Here is a 19,942-nt window from a genome sequence, read left to right on the forward strand (position 1 = left end):
AAATATTCTTTCAAGCAGTGATCCTCAAATCTGGCTCGCGAGATCCACTTTCCTGCAGAGTTTAGCTCCAACCCTAATCAAACAAACCCACATGTGATTTTCTAATGATCCTGAAGACATTGATTAGCAAACTCAGGTGTGTTTGATTAGGGTTAGAGCTAAACTCTGCAGGAAAGTGGATCTCGCGAGCCAGATTTGAGGATCATTGCTTTAGAGGGATGCACATAATATTGGTTATTGGCCAATGTTAAATGAATTAAAAATGAAACTTTACAAACTAAAATTAGTAATTTTAAATGCTACAAGTGAATTTAGGCATCACAACATTATAATATACTGAATGAAATATGGATATTAATATTGAGATTCGCTAAAGATTACATTTAACACTATATTATTAAATTTGGCATGAAATGAAAATTCACCCTATCTTTTTGTAGATGCTTATTATAAATCTTATTGTTAATGATTCATCCATGTATATGATTTTTTTTTTAACCTTGTAATGTTTAATAAAAATGTCATAACTCGATCTTTTGGTGGAAATGACACACTTCTCTCTAGTGATGTATGTGTTGACAACGATAAATCTGTAATATCAGCTCATAACCAATATGATACCATATTGTGTATCCTATCTCTTACATTGTAGTTGTTTCTTGGGTTTAAAACAATTTTGCATCAGTAGGCTATACTTAAACAGTATTTTTTTGGCTCTACATAGTATTTTTGAGTTTTTGAAAACACACCAATCTGACAATATAAAGAACTGTGTAGGTTCTAATGTTGCCTTCTTTGGACAGGAACTCTGTGGATTGGGCTTATTTTAAAACTGGCTACCATGTGGGTGTGTGTTGATGCACAGAATTGTAGTCAGCGTGTGGTTTACTCCACACTAGAGTGAATATAGAACACTGGGTCACTGAGTAGAGACAGAAATGGGGCCACACATTTGGTGAAATTGACCTTTACTTTCAATAACACAAACAGGTATAAACAGTCATAGACACTTTCTATATGAGCGAGTTCACACAGCCCAAGGTGAACATGTGGCGTGACTTGGTCTGGTGAATTAGATATTGATTATTTGTTGGTTTCTCCATTGCATATTCAGTGAAGAACCCTCAGGCACAACTGCAATATGGGTCACTGTAACATAGAAGACTTCATCTGAGAGGACCACCATGGCCATTGATCAGCCCCTTTTTGACACCAGTATACTTGTGGCAATTATGACTATGGGAGACGTTTGCTTAACTTTTCTCCAGTGTAAAATTACACTTTTTCCCACTTTCTAAGTCACATTTACTGAAAACAAAACTTTTAATACAAAACCATAACATATCTGTGCAGACAGTCATTTTAATAAACCATTAAAATATTGTATTAAAAAGTAAACAGCTTTCAGATACACTGAAAACTCATAATACACTTTATTTAAAACAATAGGATTCAATTCAATGAAAAGATGTTATCAGTCAAATCCAACAGATTATTTATAATATTATCATGGGTATCACTTCATTTTTTTTAAATATCATGTTTATCGCTAACACCTGTATATTGCGACACCCCTAGTTTGCATATAAAATAACACACAAATCAAATGTAAACAAATAAAAATTTCAATGTAAATTTCTTTTAATTTAAAAATTATGAAACCCCTTCTAAAGCACCCAACTGGTATTCCTTAAACTGAGTGTAATAACATTGCGATTATTATTGAATGGTTGCACTATTATGCTGGATTTGTTCAGATTTTCAAAATAAATAAAACATTTTCAATCTGAAAACAAGTTTAGTGAAATAAGCCTTATGTGTAAGTTTGTTTATTGTCCAGTAGCAGGGACCGTCACTAAGATTCTCCGGTTTCTTGTGTGAAGTACTCTTGTGTTTCCTCATTCCTGTATCTGTGATGGCTGCAGTCTCAGAATGGAACACAATGGCACTGAATACTCATTTTACTCACTTTTTTTTATATTCATCTGAGCTTGGCCTATTCTAGTCATGTTTGCATTGTGCTAAACATGAACGGTCATTTGCTTTGAATTTCTACCCATCATTCCAAGTATTTCCTTGAATTTGTAATCCAAAATAACATCCTCACAGGGAGCAAATACATACTCGGTGACCCTGACCAGTTTAGAGGACTGGACTTTCTGAGACCATTTTGTTTTCTGGTATTGCCTAATTTGGCAGATGAGAATCTGTTGATGAAGCTGGATGTTTTTTGAGGCACTAGGAGCTTTGCTGCTCCTCAGAAGTCTGTAGGAAAAGTGTGATTGGCAGTAGTGTGTCGATGCCAGAGCTCCATCACTGCTGTGCTATTGTTTATTACTACTGAAGAGGAGTCCAGCCCTTTTCTCCCTCCATCCTTTCATCTCAGATGAAGAGCTCTCTTTATCTTCTTTTATTTGTCTATTTCTCTTTCTCCTCCTGGGCCGAGTCCTTTAAAGAAGTGCACTAAACATCAAATATTTTTGATAATTACTGTAAAATATTGTGTTTTTTAATGAAGTTTCTTATGCTCAGCAAGGCAACCTTTATTTTATTTAATCAAACACAGGAAAAACTGTAATATTGTGATATATTATTATTTAAAACAACTGTTTTAATAAAGCTGTTTTTTAGCAGCTATTACTCGAGTCTTCAGTGTCACACAATCCTTCAGAAATCATTCTAATATGCTGATTTGCTGATCAAGAAACATTTCTTATTATCACAGAATAGAATAGAATAGAATAGAATAGAAAGTTTAGAACAGCATTTATTTGAAATGGAATTTTTTTTTATAACTCTGTAAAATGTCACACATAACATAACTGTATTCGCAACGCAAATTTTAAATTTTAAGCAAGAAGTAATGTAGGGTGGGACTTGGTTTTATCAATCAGGATGTGATTAGATGGAATCATTTTAGGTTATGATGTAATTGGTTAATATAATTGTTTCCAGCCCATGCAGCTTTGGTTATGTGAGCAGAAATGTGGGAAAAGTTCAATTTTGTTAACTAATAATTATTTTTATTTTTCTGTTAATTAACATGCACTGATGAAACATGGACAATAAGAGCAGAAACGTTTATGAAGAAAGTAAATGAGGTTAATTTTATTGTTTTTAATATCAGTTTAGACTGATTAGTGTCAAAAGAGTTCTGAATGCCAACTCTCACTCCCAGTATATAGATAATGATCGTGTGTTGACCGCACTGGCCTGTAATCCTGAACCCAGCGGGGGTTGGGCAGATACCAGTGTGTACCTCCATGAAAACAGCCCCAGAGCCAAAGGTCTCCTGTCCTACTTTACTGTTCAGGCATTGTTCCACACAGCAACAGAGGAAATTAGTTTCTATGAAACTTTCCAACTATTCTGACCCAGTTGCACAATGACTTCATGAAGACATATGCCAAACCACCATTTTTTTGTGGATGTTCCTGAGGCGTAACAAATTATGAAGGTGCTGGGGTTATCTTTCTTGCTCTGATTTTACAGTGGAAAATGCCGTTTGAATACTGAGTGAAGTTTAGGAGGCCGGCAAAACCAACACTCCCATATTTCCTCTGTGTGAAATCATAATTGGCTCTTTTTGCTTTGAGTTTCCTCCATTTTATATAATTTTTGTGTTCCTTTAACAGTCATTTTGTTTTCAAGGGGCTTTTGAGAGAATATGTGAGGTTAGTATTTTAACAAACAGCTAGTCGGCGTTGTGATATGGATACATGCCCATCAATAATTTACTTCAGGCAGGTAATTTTCAGTAATGATGCAATTGCAGGTCCAGGCCGGTGTCGTCTTGTTATTATCTGCTATGATGAAAGGTTATCTTTGTGGTGATATTACATTTACAGTTCTTCCCTGTTTTGTTGTGTGTATTTGCAGTAGTTTCTACAGTCGTAATGTATCTGAAATGGTGTAGGCACCTTAAGTTCCCTAATCCCATCTCTGTCAGGCAAGAAGTGTTAACTGATCCTTCATAGTTTTTTCCATCCTCAGCTGTTAGTTGAAACCAGATACTAACGCTGGCACGAAAGCCTCCTCATCTTGCATATGACTCAAATCTAGTAATTAGCCTGCTTGAATTTAGCAGCGTAGAAATGATCAGGTTAACTGGCAATTAAAGAATGAGGTGTTTATGGAGAGAACGCTTAACGTGACACAACTTTACACACCCCATCGCAGTGCAGCTGTCGAATCAAACACCGTAAGGAGCATTTTTTCCCTTCTCAGGTTGAAACATGCTTCTTTATGTAATTATACACACCAGACTGGCTGTCAGTCAAAAACACTTACGTTTCATCCCAGAGTGCTTAGCTTGTTCTGTTGTGCATAGTTATCGCAGAAGTGGTCTTACATCAGTGGTCCTGAAAATACAGGAACGACAAGACAAGTGGATTTTAAGGTTTGTCTTGCATTCAGGGAAAAGAAATAAACATTAGGGTTTTTTTACATGTTGATATGCAGAGAGCAGAGTCTCTGATGTAAAGGTGATGTATAAATGCATTGCAATACAATAGACTTGGACTAGAGTGAATTTCTGAAAAGAGTAGTTCACCAAAAAAAGAAAACTCAGATGCTTATGCTCTTACAAAACCGTATGACTTTGTTTCTTTTGTGGACAATAAAAGGAGAAGTTTAGCAGAATGTTGATGCTCTTTTTTCCAAACAGTGTTTAGTCTATTGTGTCCATGGCTCTCAAACTCTTCAAAGGACAAAGCAAATGCTAAAATGTAAAAATAGTCCATACGTCTACAGGTGCGTCACATGTACTGTGGTTCAGTGTAGTTCCACAGGCAAAATTCATTTCAAGCCATTTCAAGTTGATTTCATAATCTGGAATTTGATCTGGAGTTTCATGTGAGGGTAATAGATTTCCACATGCAGATTTTGCAATGGGTTAAAGGTGGTCTTGAACAGAAAGTTGCTTGGTTTGAAAGTAATTTCTATGTGTCAATATGTAAGACTTTTTTGCCCTCAAAATTTTGCTGAAAGTAGATGACAGCAAATTTCAACAACATTGCGTTAATATGACCACACTTTAAGGATGATACATTGGTACAATATTGTTTTTGGTCAACACATTTTTTTAAATATATTTGTATCATTTGATATTGGATATATTTATTGGCCAGTATTTCATATTTAATTGTACTGTACATGCTCGTATATCCCATATTTTTAGTGTTTTTTAGATTACATTTGCCATCACCTATCATCTAAATCTCAATAAGTTAATAGTTCATATTAATTTTAATATAATATTCACATATTAACACTAATAATTTAATATTGCCAATGACATCTGGAATAAAATGGAATTTAAGTCAATTTTCTCTGAAAATTCCTCCATCATAGCTTACAAATACCATTTCTGCTTGCATATATTTAAATGAAGCATTTACATGAAAATGAAAAATTATGATGTCAATAATGTCAGAATCAATTAGTTCTCATGTCATGTGTCTCATAACAATTCAAAGAGTTTGTCAGCCTATTAACTGGTTTATCACTAGAAAACATTAAAATTGATGCATTGAAAGTCCTTTGGCTACAGTGCTCTAAATACTAATGGACAAAGTAGAAGATAAAGTAGAGTTTTGGGTTCGTTACTTATGAAGTATTCTCAGTGTTTGTGAATGAGCATATTTGAGAAGGACAGCAGTAAAGAAAGGAATGCTCGCAGGCCTCTGTTTTGACAAAGGCAGTGTAGTCTGGCCCCGGCCTCAGCTGGGCTGGCTCTATTATACTGGATGAGGGTCACATCTCTGTTGGTCTCTCTCTAAACACAAAGACTGGGAGTCACTCTTCTGAGATGGAGATGGAGTTGTCAGTAGGGGGTCCGGGCCTGATGATGTCAACTGGGATAGCACATTTTATAATTAGCTGTGTAGCCATGCACTTGGGTGAGAGTGTGTGTCCATTTGCTTACAGCATGCCTTCGGTTTGTTGAAGCTGGGGATGTGCAGAACTACATATTTTGAAGATTGACTAGTCAGCGGGCTGCCTGTCTAATCAGGTTGGTTTATGCAAGATGTGTTTTTCCATTCAAAAACAGCCATGAACCACAATGGAATGGAAAGAAAAATGGACTCTACATGTGTTTTTAAAACTTGGACTATTTTTAGTGATAGAGGGATCGTAGGAAAATGTATTTAATAATCAAGTAATGTAATGTGTAAAATAAAATGTAATGTTTTATGTGAAGAAAAAAAGTCTATGTACATATATGGATTCCCCTCATGATCTGTGGGAAAGCATGGTTGAACTTTCATAAATGATTCTGAAAAATAGTTTCTTGTCAGTTGCACAAAAACAATAAAACAGGTATGTAATTCTGTCACTGATTTCAGTGCTCTTATCTAAGTGTGTTTTGGAATGAAGGGTTTGGTCAATTGGATCTGTTTGGTCTTGTCCTTTGTGTACTTTGCAGAGCTTAGTTACCCTGGAGGCCATTGTGCCTGAAGTAATTTCATTTGTACATGGGCATACGTGCAGCCCTGCATATCTAGACATTTATTCCCTCAGTTCTGGATGGCACTTTTTTTCTTATGATGTTTTTTTTTTAATATTGTCTAGCTCATATTTTGCCTATATGCCGGAATTTGATGTTCCCCACCCAAGACATTCCTCGTCTGGGGCCGCTAATGTTTCCCATTTCCAGTATGATTTCCTGCCTGTCTGTTTGTTAGTAGGAGTTTCCTGTTCCCACGTTACCAGTGACCCTGTTTTAGTTCCTCGCCCCAAATATTGACACCCGTCCATCTCTCAGGCTGGCTGCCAACTTGAACCTCTCCTACTTCGCCCCTCACTGCTGTCCTTTTACATAGGTCAAATGTTTAATGTTCCATCACAGTGTTCTACCTGTTTACAATGAGCGTGTTTTCTTTTTTCTCTCAGGAGCATCTTCAGCAGCTCATCCTCATGAACCTGCCCAATGTGCTGGCCATCGCCAAGGACCCATTATCAGGTATCGCTCATTCATAATATTGTAAATAAGCCACTCGATCATTCTACAAAACAGGTGTCTTTCCAGTATTTTAAGTGAATTTTTTTATTCTATCGGACATATGTTAATAAAATGCACTGTGCCATTTCAAGCTAAATTTGAACATATGTTAATATAAAACATGCATATAAAATTAAACTGGAATATATGTTAGGATACCTTTACTGTATACCTTCATAAAGCTAACATGATTAATGGTAACTGGGTTGATGGCTTTACAGTTTAATTGGAAATTAAAAGATCAGAGTCGTAAAATATATTTCAATCATGACAACTCTCGGAGCATTTTAGCATGGTGATGGATATGACAATGTTAATGTATTTGGTCTTGGCGGAATAGAACTGCTACGCTGCTGCTGTTGGTTATTGCTGTAGTTGTAGATTATTGCTGCTGCTGCAAGCAAGTACAGGAACTTGCTACTGCCAATGCATATGGCGATACGGTGCCATGAGTATTTAAGACATACTGCTGCTGCACAAACGGCATATAAAATAACCCCGTAGCAGATCTATACAGGTGGAGCTGGGGAAGGTGGAGGGTTTCAGAGAACTCTGAAAGCACGCTGCAGAAATCTCAAGTGAATGCTAGCCAGCCATATAAATGCAAGGCAGTAAGCTCATTGGCTGCATATGCAGCATGAACCAATCAGCTTGTGCCAAGTCGTTTAACTCTCTGAATATCATCAGTTACATTAACACCCCGTCAGAATGCGCCATCTAGAGTTTCATGACTGAACTATATATTTATGTTTGTATAAGGTTCTTTTTTAGAAAGATGCTGGTGTTTCTACAAAATCCAGTTTTCAGTTGTTTATTTAAAAAAATCATGGTAACAGAGTTGACATTTTAAGATTATTCCCTTCTGAAAAACCTAACAAGACATATGATAAAGGGATAAAAATTATACTTTAACTTGTCCTTGAAGTGTTTACTCATTGAAAAGGTGATGGTGCCTTTTATTAAATAGTTCACTACTTTTAAAGGGGGGGGGGGACAGATGATGGTAACGGAATAACCTGGGGACAGAATATCACAAGAAAATAAACAATTTTAGTTTCATATGTCTTGTTTTCATCAAAACTGCAATAAGAAATTGAAAATTGAAAAAGTACAATATAGTAAACGTTGGCATGAGCTATTCATTAATTCATTTGATTGCTAATTTTTTACACACACGTATGTACACTCATTCTGTAGATTCACCCCACTATCAGCATACTTTTAGTTTCTTTCTATCTTGATCAGTTGGTGTATCCTCACTATAGTCACTATAGATCACGTACTACCACGTTTAACTGTGGCCCAAAGCAAAACAGACGCCCTACTAAACAAACCTCCTCATTCATCACCTCAAACACACACACACACACACACAATCCAGCCTTCATAAACACCCTCTCACCTTCTGATACGGGGTGTGCGGACAGGGTTCAGTCTCTCTGGGGAAGGAAACGTGTGTTGTGGACCTTGCAATGGCAGGAGGAAAGGAGAAAGGCCAGAGGAAGCTTTATAAGACCAAGCCCAGGCCTGTGCTCTGACTTTGGATCCTGCTGTTGACAGTAGAGAACAGTTATGTAGGAAATAACAGCTTTGTAATAAAATATGTAAAATGAATATAAAGATATACAATGAAATGAAGATGTAGAAAAAAATACTGGATTTAACTCTCAAAATGTTCTAAAAAATATCAGAAAACAAAAAAATTGACATTTTTAGCTGATTAATCTCAGAATGGCCAATTGTTAGTAGTTCAGATATCACTACTTTAACTGTTTAAAATGTTATACTAGCTAAGAGAGTTATACTAAACTTCTGTTTTTATTGTAAGGTTTGCATTTAAATTGCTTTCATATTAGGTGACCCTGACACATGATCACTTCTGCACGTCTGCGGTTCTACTCCAAAATACATATTGACAACAGTCACGCATAACAGACCTTTATTATGTTGAGATGTGATTCTGATCTGCGGGTTGACCTTTATGAGTGTGCATAGACAAGATTTCCTTCTCTGCTCATTGTTGCTGCCTACAGGATGCGTTATAATGGTTTTGCATATACAAAAATAACCCTTATCATAGCTATGGTGTCATGTTTGTGATACTTTGTTTCTCCTGGGTGCTGTATTAGTTAATGTCTGCACATATTGGTTCAGTGGGCTACTTGTGACCATATTCTGGTCATGAAATGATGTAAGGAAGTAATGTCGTCAGGAAAAACTGACTGTATAATAAATATATATTTACCCTCACAGAAGTCAGTAAGATTTTATAGAGGTTTCGGGATTGGTTTTGTGTGTGCTGGTGAATGTGTTTCTTATCTTGTGTTACCTGTGCAACTTTAGCCCTCTGATGTTTTGTTTTTACATTAAGCTTCACTTGTAATGGACAATAGAGTCTTTTCCCCACGGCTGCTCCTCTGCTGTCTGTGTAAAGGGGGTACGCTGTAGCAACAAGCGGTCGCTATAGCGATAGCACCCCCACACCCAATCCATTCTCTCCAGAGTATTTATTACTCTAAGACTGCCAGACACAAACAAACTTACCAGCACACAGACATAAGCTTCGAAAAAGTAATTCAAAATAGCTTTACCTCAAAGGGTTTGTGTAATTGTGAAAGAGTTGGTGTGTTTTGTAACAGTTTTAAATGGTAAGAAAACACTGACTGCATGTGAATGTTACACACCCCATCGCAGTGGAGCTGTCGAATCAAACACCGTAAAGAGCGTTTTTTCCCCTCTTAGGTTGAAACGTGCTCCTTTATGTAGATTGAAGAAAGAGAATATCCTCTCTCACATCCTCTCTTCAAGGTTTATGGCTCAGGAGAAATTGAATATTTTGTTAATATTCAAACTGCTAGAGCGAGTTGTTTTGACATTGAACAACAGTGATGGCATTGACCCTTTAGCTGTGAGGTTTGACTGAAAACATACTTCTCTTAAATCACGGTAACCATAGTTTCCAGTTTCACAGTTTCAGTAATAAAACAATCAGTGTTATTTAGTATTATTTATGTAATATTATAGTATTTATTAATATTTTGAATTAGCTTTTTTTTTATATATTCTGTATTCTCATTTTAATTTTACTTGAGTAATTTTGGTATATGCATTTGACATTTTTATTAGTTTTAGTTTTTTTTATTTCAGTTTTAGTAATTTTAGCACTTCAACTGTATTATAAAATATGAAAATATCATTTGAATATTGTTTTAAGATATTATTTTAGTTGCCAAGGCAACATTTGTAATTTTCAATTTTTTTAAGTTTACGTAAATTTTATTTATTTATTTATTTATCTTTTTTTTTTTATTATTTGCCTTATTTCAATTAACGTGAAAATTGTTATTTTTAGCTAACACTAACAACACTGAAATCAGTACCTAAACAGGGCTGTCATTTGGGAATGTGGGACTATAAAAAATATTTAATAAAAAAATTCTAAATCACTATGGCATAACTAGCAGTATCTGCTAAAGTTTTTGTATCAACTTCCTCTTTTTAGCTAAAATGAAGGTTTATTTCTTTAATTTCTGTTGTTTTATTTATAGCATCTTACTTTCAGTTCTTGTGATTTCTAACTATTTCATTCCCTCAGGTAAAAGCATGGAGGAGGTGAAGAGACTGCTCTTGCTGATACTGGGCTGTGCTGTTCAGGTAAACTGATTGAACTAGCAGAGATCCCCAGCCCACATTTAAAGACCAGTGCGGGAAATCATATCCACATCACCATGCCCGGGCATGCATCTGCTTTTCCAAAGAAAAATGAACACACGCTCATTATGCTACAAAATAAAGCATTCATCCAGATATGTCCCAGATAAGTCAGCACAGATTATTGGGTTAGATATGCTAAGATGTTGTTATGTCTCCTCCTTTTCCCGAGGATTGAGGATCTCACGTGTCTGTTCTGTGCAGGCCGGTACTTTCACACATTTAGCCCCCTCTCTAGCTGGTTTTTCTTGTTCTGTGAATGGAGAATAAACAGCTCACATTGATTTAGAGCCTTAAACTTCACAGCATAACATTTGCCTGCTGATTTGCTTTCTGTTCAGAGTCTCTTTGAGCTTGTCTAATCCTGCACCCTAACTTCCTCTCACAGTATTCCAGTCACGAGGCACACAACTCAGTCTTTATCCTGTTTGAAAGTATCTCCTGCATTCTTTTATTCAAAGAAGGGCTCCATCTCTGACTTAATTCCCACTCTTTCATCTGTACCGGCAGTTTATTTGACTAATCACCATCAAGGCATACTAATGAATTCTTGGGCAATGCTGATTTCATAAAAAACACAGACTATTATTTCTTTATGTGATCTGGATTGTACAGCATCTGTGGTAGTCTTAAACTGTAACTCTTCTCTGCTTATATTTCCTCCTCCTCTTCCCTGTCCTTTTTATAATTTCCCTTTCCCTCCTCTTCCTTTTCCATTTCCTTCCCCTTCCTCTTCTCTTTCCCATACTTTCCTCTTCCTTGTCTGGTTCCTTCCCCATCCTGTTTCCATTCCCTTCCATTAACCTTCCCGTCTCCTTCCTTTCAAATCCTCTTCCCTTTTCCCTTTCCCACCCTCTTCTCATGTCTTTCCCCTTCTCTTTCCATCCCTTCCATTTTTCCTCATTCTCTTCATTTCTCCCAACAGTGTGAACGTAAAGAAGAAGTGATTGAGAAGATCAAGCTGCTTGACATTGAAACACAAGCTGCCATCGTGACGCATATTCAAGAAGTGAGCTTCCCTGATTTCAGCCAATAACTTCTTAAGTATATCATGTATATAGAACATGTATTGGAGGTGCAAAATCCCTCTTGATTACAGGTAACTCACAACCAGGAGAATGTCTTGGACCTGCAGTGGATGGAGGTCAGGGAGATCCCTGCTGAGCAGTTGGACCCTCTGTCTCGAACCATGGCCTTTCACCTACGCAGACTCATAGACGAGCGAGATGAGTCTGCTGAGGTATGCCGATATTAACAACAACAATCAACTATTTACAAGGGAGTTGTACTAAACTTCCTCAAGACATTGATCATGACTGATTAGATGCTGATAGATCTGTTTTGTGTCTTTAGCTGATCATAGAGCTGACCCAGGAGAGGGACTATCTTCAGTCCCAGCAGCCTCCCAGTCTCTTGGGCTTTCCTAGCCCTGAGCACACGTCCCTATCCCCTGTCACCCTACTGTCTAAAGAAGATCGACAGCATTTAACTGTGGAGCTGGCCGACACAAAGGCCAAACTGCGGCGCTCACGCCAAGAGTTGTAAGTGTGTACAGTTAACACTTTTTGTTTTGCCTTGTTTCAACTTTCACTGGGGCACCTACCTTCACTGACAGCCCTCAGTACTGTTAAAATCCCACTTCTGACACTTATCAACCAAACAGAAAAACTTATCAGTGATAATTAAAAAATGACAAATATCGGCCAATATGTTACCTTGGCAATTTATTGGTAGTCCAGTAGTGGAGCTTATCAGTATTGTAAGCATTTACTCCTGTGTATGTGCTCTCTTCAGAGAGGAGAAGGCCGAGCAGTTGATTGATGCCAAGAACGAGATTGAGTGCCTGGATGCAGAGATTCAGAAACTCAAGCAGGAGGTATCAAATCAAGACCCTTTGTTTTCTTAAATTCACACTTCACACGGTCGACTCAAACTGGGAAGCGCTTAAGTGAACAGTTACTATCATCTGTTGTGTTTGTGTGTGAGTAGAACATGCAGTTGCTGGCAGAGGCACGTTCGGTGCGGGCGTACCGTGATGAGGTGGATGCTCTGAGGGAACGTGCTGGAAAAGTGGATCGCCTGGAAACCGAACTGGCTCGCTGCAAAGAGAAGCTAAACGATATCCATTTCTACAAGTCACGCATAGAGGTAACCACGCACTAAGCTATGTTACATTTCTTTTTCATTTTAATAACACCAGCATTCAGCATTGTATAAAAAACAGACCCGGGCATCTTTGTCATTACCTGGAAAAAATCGGAAGGGTAGGAATTGGTTTCTTTGGCAGGTGACTGATGTACAGCTGCCTGCTGAGGGCCCCTGCTGCTTTTATTTCTCAGATATAATGCCTCAGGTGTCTGCTGAGGCCCTGAGCTGTCACTGACAGCCCCCTGACACTCTCAGTCTGCTGTCGTCTTCCTCTCTATCCCTTTTGATCTTTTCTTTTTGCCCATCTCTTCATTTTTCTCTCGACTCTCTTTTGTGCACAGGAGCTAAGAGAGGACAATATAACGCTGCTGGAGACAAAGTCCATGCTGGAGGAGCAGCTTTCTGGAGCCAGGGGGCGCTGTGACAAACTACACGAACTGGAGAAAGAGAACCTCCTGCTGCACTCCAAATTGCACGATATGGAAATAGTAAGTGTTATGGGAAATTATTTTGGTGGTATGTATATGCACCTGTGTTGAGAATCTTAATCTTTATGTACCTTACGATTCGAATTGGTTTCGATTCACAATGTGATTATGAAATAATTATTGGTTTATCTTATTGTTTTGTAACGTAGGGGCAATAAAACATGCTGTAGACCTAGTTGATTCATTTCCAAAGTATGTGGAAGTTTTGATACTTAAGGGGTTCTCTGGAATTGTCCACAACTCTTGTTCCTTCAACTCTGGGTGGAAACATGCATTATGTAATGTCATACTGCTGACATATAATAGTTTAAGGCCTATTCACACTGAGAGCAAATATGTCAAAACACAATGATTTGCTGACAAAAATAAATTTTTGGCTCATTTTTGTAACAGCAACAATGCAACAACTTCTTCTCAGTTGCTATGGTGTTACAAAAGATTTCTGTTTTGAATAAATGCCCTTTAACTTTTTATTAATCAAAGAATCCTGGAAAAAAAGTATCAGCGGTTACGAAATATATTTCCAGTATTGATAATAAATCAGCATGTTAGAATGATTTCTGAAGGATCATGTGACACTGAAGACTGTAGTTATGGCTGATGAAATTTCAGGCTTGCCACTACAGGAATAAATTATATTTTAAAGTATATTAAAACAGAAAATAAAGTTATTTATATATATATATAAATGTTATTTTAAATAGTAATAATATTTCGCAATATTACTGTTTTATTGTATTTTTGATTAAATAAATGCAGCCATGATGAGCAAAAGACACTTCTTTAAAAACATAAAAAATCTTAATGATCCCAAACATTTGAAGGGTCTATATTACATGGAAATGTATATAGTTAAAATTCTGATAATATTTTTGTGTTGAAGTTTTTGAGAAAGCATCACAATGAATCTGTGAATCAATATTTTTTCACAGCCCCTATTGTAATTTTTCCTGTTTTGGATGTGGTTTAGGACAGGGACAGTGATAAGAAACGTCTAGAGGAGTTGCTGGAGGAGAACATGTTGCTGGAGATCTCTCAGAAGCAAAGCATGAACGAGTCGGCTCACCTTGGCTGGGAACTGGAGCAACTGGCCAAGAACAATGAGGTCAACGAGGGTGAGTCCACCACAGCGCTTTCACACAGAAGTTCAGTTCGAAACCTTCTGAAACATTAACTTTACTCTTGAACTTAGAATTTGAGTTTGTAATATGCTTTAGAAAACGCAGCATAAAGAGTCAAATTTGGGTCATGTGCTGATGGCCTATTTTCTGTTTGTCGCTTATTTGTTTTAAGGACCCATCCCAATGCAAATATATTGCCAACAGAGAATCTTGCCGTTTTGTTCATGCAAAGAACCAACGCTCATTTGCTACTAATAGAGCTTTTGAATGTGAAGTTTCTAAAAACATAAAGCAAGCACAAATGGGAGATTTTTTGGAGTTTATTAGCTCTAAGGCAATGTTGGCTTGAACAAATTGGTTCCTGAAATATCTCTACCCTCAGGCTGTTTGTGAGCGTTAGGTGTGTATACATATTGTTTCGAGGGTAACGCTTGGGTGACTTAGCATCTGCCTGCTTGATGTTTGCCACTCAGACTGCTCAAATCTCAAACGAGTATAAATGCTTACTACATAAATACAGTATATACAAGATATATAAGAAACAAGATAAATAAAAATTATAGTTGTTAAAAAAAACATTTTTTAATATCCAAAGAGAACAGTAGGATTGCTAATGGCTAATGTAATACCTTTACAGGGGGGTTTAAAATCTCAGACAATGTTAACAATAAAGGAGTTAACATCCAACTTAATATACTGTAGCATTATTTTTTATTATTAATTATTATAAATTATTGGTAGATCTTGGAGCTGATGTGCTTCTATTAAAAAGGCACAATTTTTGGCTGATGCCCCTCATCTGGTCTGGTCAGTATGTTGAACTCTTACTAATAAAGACCTACATTGTTTTTCTTTGTCTTGTCTTACTACAGCCCGTAAGTCATTTGTGTTTGAGCTGAACGAGACCGCATCCAGCCGACTGTTGAAGCTGGAGAAGGAGAACCAATGCCTTCAGAGCACCATTCAGGAGTTGAGAGAGGCTTCCATAAACATGGAAGAAGGTCAGCTGCACGCACTGGAACTGGAAGGAGAGAATCAGAGCCTCAGCAAGAAGGTACATGTAATTTCTGCATTTCCTTTGGCTATTTACTAAGAGCCAGAATATTGAATGCTGATGGGATCTTTTCTGTGTCGTGTGTTTTAGTTGGAGCGTCTGCAGTCCCAGTTGGACCAGGAGAAACAGACAACTCAGGACATGGAGAACCTTGGAGAAGAGCTGCTAAATGAGAAACAAAGACTGGAAAAAACTCTAGAGACAACCCAGGCAGATAAAGACAGACAGGTGAGAAATTTAAAGAGCAGGTCATATGGGTTTTCGAAAAATATAATTTTTGCAGTTTGTAACGTAGCTATCCTTCAATGTAAATAGTCTGCAAAGTTGTTAATCAAAAATGTCCATGATAAATAAAGATATTGTCTCTCAAAAGAAAGAGTCGACTCTGAACCGCCTTAACGAGTTGTCATATTTTCGAATCTTCTGTCTGTTACCTATACACGTCACAAGGTAACACATTTGCATAATCCCCGCCAGCAAAAAATTTATTATGGAAATGGGCGTTTCGTTTCCGACATGCATTGTATAAGGAAAGACCAATCACAACAGACTTGGCCAGCTGACCAATCAGAGCAGAGTAGGCTTATGGAAGGGAGGGGTTTAGAGTTCCTAAGCTCGGAACTGCTTCGAACGAATCGTTTCGAAATCATTGAAAAATTATTCTAATATTAAATGTATATTCTGAGAAAATTATAATGTTTTCTGACCTTAGATGCATTTAAACCTGTTGTAGGTGACTCCAACAGAATATTAGGACACTTTAAAATATCATATTACCTGCTCTTTAAAGAAAGATAACCTAGCCCATTGTGTAGCATGATGGACATAACATTAGATGAATTATTCATTCATAAATGTCATTTGTTTGTATGTGTGGCCTGTTAGATCTCAGAATTGGAGCAGGAGAAAGAGCACCTGACCCAGGCTGTGAACTCCCTCCGGAAGCGTGCTCAAGTGAACAATGAGGCTCGTGTGAGAGAGGTGGAGACAGAAAACCGCGTTCTCCACCAGACCATCTCTGAAACGGGCAGTAAACTAGCTCGTCTGGAGGCTGAGAAACGACAGGCGACTAAAGAGCTTGACTCTCTCCATGAAAGAGGAGAGCGCTGCGAGGAGTTGGAAAGGGAGTTAGCACGTCTGGAGCGAGTCCGAGAACAGCTACAGAGGGAAGCCGCCTCCTTGAAGATTGGCAGCGAACGCACCGAGGCTCTGGAGCGTGAGAACGCTACTCTGGAACAAGACAATCGCCGGCTGAAGAAGCTGGCTGACACGGCGCAGAATGCCAGCCTGCGCTTGGCTGTTCTGGAGAAGGATCACCAGCAACTTGAGGAGGAGAACCTGGAGCAGCAACGTGCGTTGGAGACCCTACGGCCAGCTGCTGCTCGCCTGGCTCAATTACAGCAGGAACATGCCGAGCTAGAGCGGGAACATGAGGAGATGTGCCGCACGCTGGAGGAGCTCCGCTCCCAAGCCAAGAGAAGCGAAAGACTGGAAATAAACTGCAGCAGCCTGAGCCAGGAAAACCAACGGCTCCAGCAGACCCTGGACAACAGCGCCACCAAGATTCAAGGTCTGGAGGGCGAGCTGAGGCAGAATGAGGCAGAGATGAAAGATCTGCGGCGAGAGTTAGAGGGGTTGAGGCAGACGGTGACATGGGCGGAAGCAGTGGAGAAAGAGAAAAGAGGAATGGAGCAGGAATTGGGCCAGGTGGAGAAGGAGAAGAAGCAGCTGGAGAAGGAGACACGTAGGTTGAAGCAGCAGTTGGAGGTGAAGGAGACAGCGCTGGAAGAGAACTGCCTCAGGCTGGCCAGCATGGAGAAAGAAAGCACAGCTCTCAATAGAGAGCTGGTTCGCCTTAAAGAGGCTTCAGGGAGACTCAAAGAGCTGGAGAGAGAGAACAAAGACCTGCAGAAACAGGCCACCATAGATAAGAAGACTCTGGCCACACTAAGAGAGGTATGACACATTTAGTATGAGTCAATTGCATATAAGATAGTCCATAAGGAAAAAAGAAATCTTTCAAATGTCTGATTTGAAATGTACCAAGTTCTTATAAATGTACTCTTTGTTTTCATTTTGGTTTCATATGATTTTGAAAAACGTACTATTTTCAAGAAAAATTTTAATTTAATGACTTTAAAATGTCAAGTGGTGTAACCATCAAGTAAAAATTAATCATTATTTTATTAATAATCATTACATTATTAATCATAAAATAGATAAATGTATTTGTAGGTTAAAAGTAGGGCTGTCAAATCGATAATCACAATTAATCACATCCAAAATAAGTGTTTACATGATATATGCATGTGTGCTACACACATACATACACATACATTTTAATAATTATTTACACGTATATATGTATTCATGTATATATTACATATATTTCTTAAATATATACATGTATGTGTGCATTTAAATATTACAGATAAATATACGCAGCACACATGTATATCATGTAAACACAGACTTTTATTTTGGATGCGATTAATCGCGATTATCGATTTGACAGCCCTAAGAATTAATATCATAAATGTTATGTTTTCGAGGAGTTGCATCACACATTTTACAACCTGAGCTAACCTTGCCTTTTCTTAAAAGGGTAAAATTATCTGATATATTAAAGTCGCAATGTATCATTAGTGACAGATCATTTCTTCTGTATTATGTCGTACATCAGAGTGAAACAGATTATCAAAAAAAAAAAAAAAGTAGGGCGGGTTCTATCAGATCTGCAGATCTGAATGCAAGCTTGGTGTTGCTTTTAAGAAAGGGGCAGAATTTAAAAGGACTAAATGATTGGAAAAGTCCGGCATAGGTCACCAGACACCAAGTCTGTTGATGTACTGGAAGATCAAATGATGACATTCTGATTTAAAAACCTGGTCATATTTCGTTGCGCAGGAGCTGGTGAATGAGAAATTGAGGGTGCAGCAGCAGTGTAATGAACTGGAGAAGCTGAGCCATGAGCTGGAGAAGATCGGCTTGAACCGAGAGAAACTCCTACAGGAAGAACACAGCTGTGAAGACAAGTGAGTGAGATTTAAGAAAATGGTCGGTCATATCTTTTCTCAGGTTTAGAGTCCATTGGTAGTTTGTAAGTACAAAGTGTTGTAAGATCCTATAAAGTGTCTTGGTTGTTTTATGTGGACGCTGCCCTCTGAAAGGTGTAGCAGGTGAGGTGCTGCTAAAGTTGTGGACGTATTTGTTTCTGTCTCTTATACTCTACATCAGCAGTGGCGAACTCCGGTCCTGAAGAGCCGCAGCCCTGCAGAGTACAGCTCCAACCCTAATTAAAACTCATCACCACTTGTCTCCACTGTGTGTTCTTCCTCTCATGGTAAGTGTTGGGGTTAGCATTTTATAGGTAACATGCGTACATTCTGATTATAAGTGACAGATAAAGTAACACATTGCTTTTTGAACGTACACTAAAAAAGCCCTGAGGAAGCACAATTCAAAACTAACTAACATACTTCCTCCTATGTAATGTAATGATGTAGTAAATTACTTTTTTTATGAGGAGAGTTAAAGGGGTCATATGATGCGATTAAAATTTTTCCTTTCTCTTTGGAGTGTTACAAGCTCCTGGTGCATAAAGAAGATCTGTAAAGTTGCAAAGACTAAAGTCTCAAATCCAAAGAGATATAAGTTAAGAGTCAACCACGCCTACCTAAAATGGCTCATTCTAACACGCCCCCACATGTCTACGTCACGATGTGGGAAGATTTGCATAACGCCGCCCAAATGTTCACGCAAAAAACACATTTCATTACATCAAATACACAAAATAATGTTCTTTTTAGCAGCATCATTATGACCCCTTTAAGCAATAATGTAAGAATTTTGAAAAGTAGTGTTTCCCCAACACTGTTCATTGCCTTATAATCGGAGTCAAAGTGCATGCTATCTTCACTATAGTGTGTTGCAGTGTTCTAAGCTCTTTACATTATTGTGGTCAAGCAGGAGCGTTGCAGTTTATAGTTGTGTGTTTATAATAGTTTTTTTTATATTGAGGCCACAGTATGAAGTAATTACAGGCCTGACTCTTAACATATAGTCCAGTTGGCTTAGTTTTCAGTGGAATGTTCCCTATAGAAGGATTACTAGTGAAGTATTCATCTTTCTTAATAAGGAAATAGACTCACTCTCTGTCCCCCACCTCTAACCCCTTTATTGTGGTGAGTGTGACAAGTGACATGTATTTGTAAGTTAGATCAAAAGAAACAAACGTGACTGAATGTGAGCTGAAACATCTCTCACCAGCTAATAGTGTCATAAAATGCAAGCTGTCACTGATCACTTCGTGTTTGAAGAAATTGACTACTAACAGTCACATTCCACTGTGCTTAGTAAACCATCCAAGAGGGGTGTGTGTGTGTGTGTGTGTGTGTGTGTGTGTGTGTGTGTGTGT

The 19,942-nt window shown here is 37.9% G+C and overlaps 1 protein-coding gene across 1 annotated transcript in view; it reads left to right on the forward strand.

Moving 5' to 3' along the window:
• Nucleotides 1-19,942, forward strand: part of LOC107662652 (protein Daple-like) — a 57,054-nt gene that overhangs the window by 14,407 nt on the left and 22,705 nt on the right. Inside the window, 14 exon segments of the mRNA XM_016452731.1 lie at nucleotides 6,895-6,964; nucleotides 10,599-10,657; nucleotides 11,640-11,723; nucleotides 11,814-11,954; nucleotides 12,068-12,255; nucleotides 12,509-12,590; nucleotides 12,704-12,862; nucleotides 13,204-13,350; nucleotides 14,321-14,465; nucleotides 15,344-15,525; nucleotides 15,616-15,753; nucleotides 16,411-17,481; nucleotides 18,433-18,560; nucleotides 18,696-18,704. Coding sequence (XP_016308217.1) covers nucleotides 6,895-6,964; nucleotides 10,599-10,657; nucleotides 11,640-11,723; nucleotides 11,814-11,954; nucleotides 12,068-12,255; nucleotides 12,509-12,590; nucleotides 12,704-12,862; nucleotides 13,204-13,350; nucleotides 14,321-14,465; nucleotides 15,344-15,525; nucleotides 15,616-15,753; nucleotides 16,411-17,481; nucleotides 18,433-18,560; nucleotides 18,696-18,704 — 2,603 coding nt within the window.

The sequence above is a fragment of the Sinocyclocheilus anshuiensis genome, unplaced genomic scaffold, assembly GCF_001515605.1.
Source record: "Sinocyclocheilus anshuiensis isolate Anshui unplaced genomic scaffold, SAMN03320099.WGS_v1.1 scaffold715, whole genome shotgun sequence".
Lineage (NCBI taxonomy): Eukaryota > Metazoa > Chordata > Actinopteri > Cypriniformes > Cyprinidae > Sinocyclocheilus > Sinocyclocheilus anshuiensis.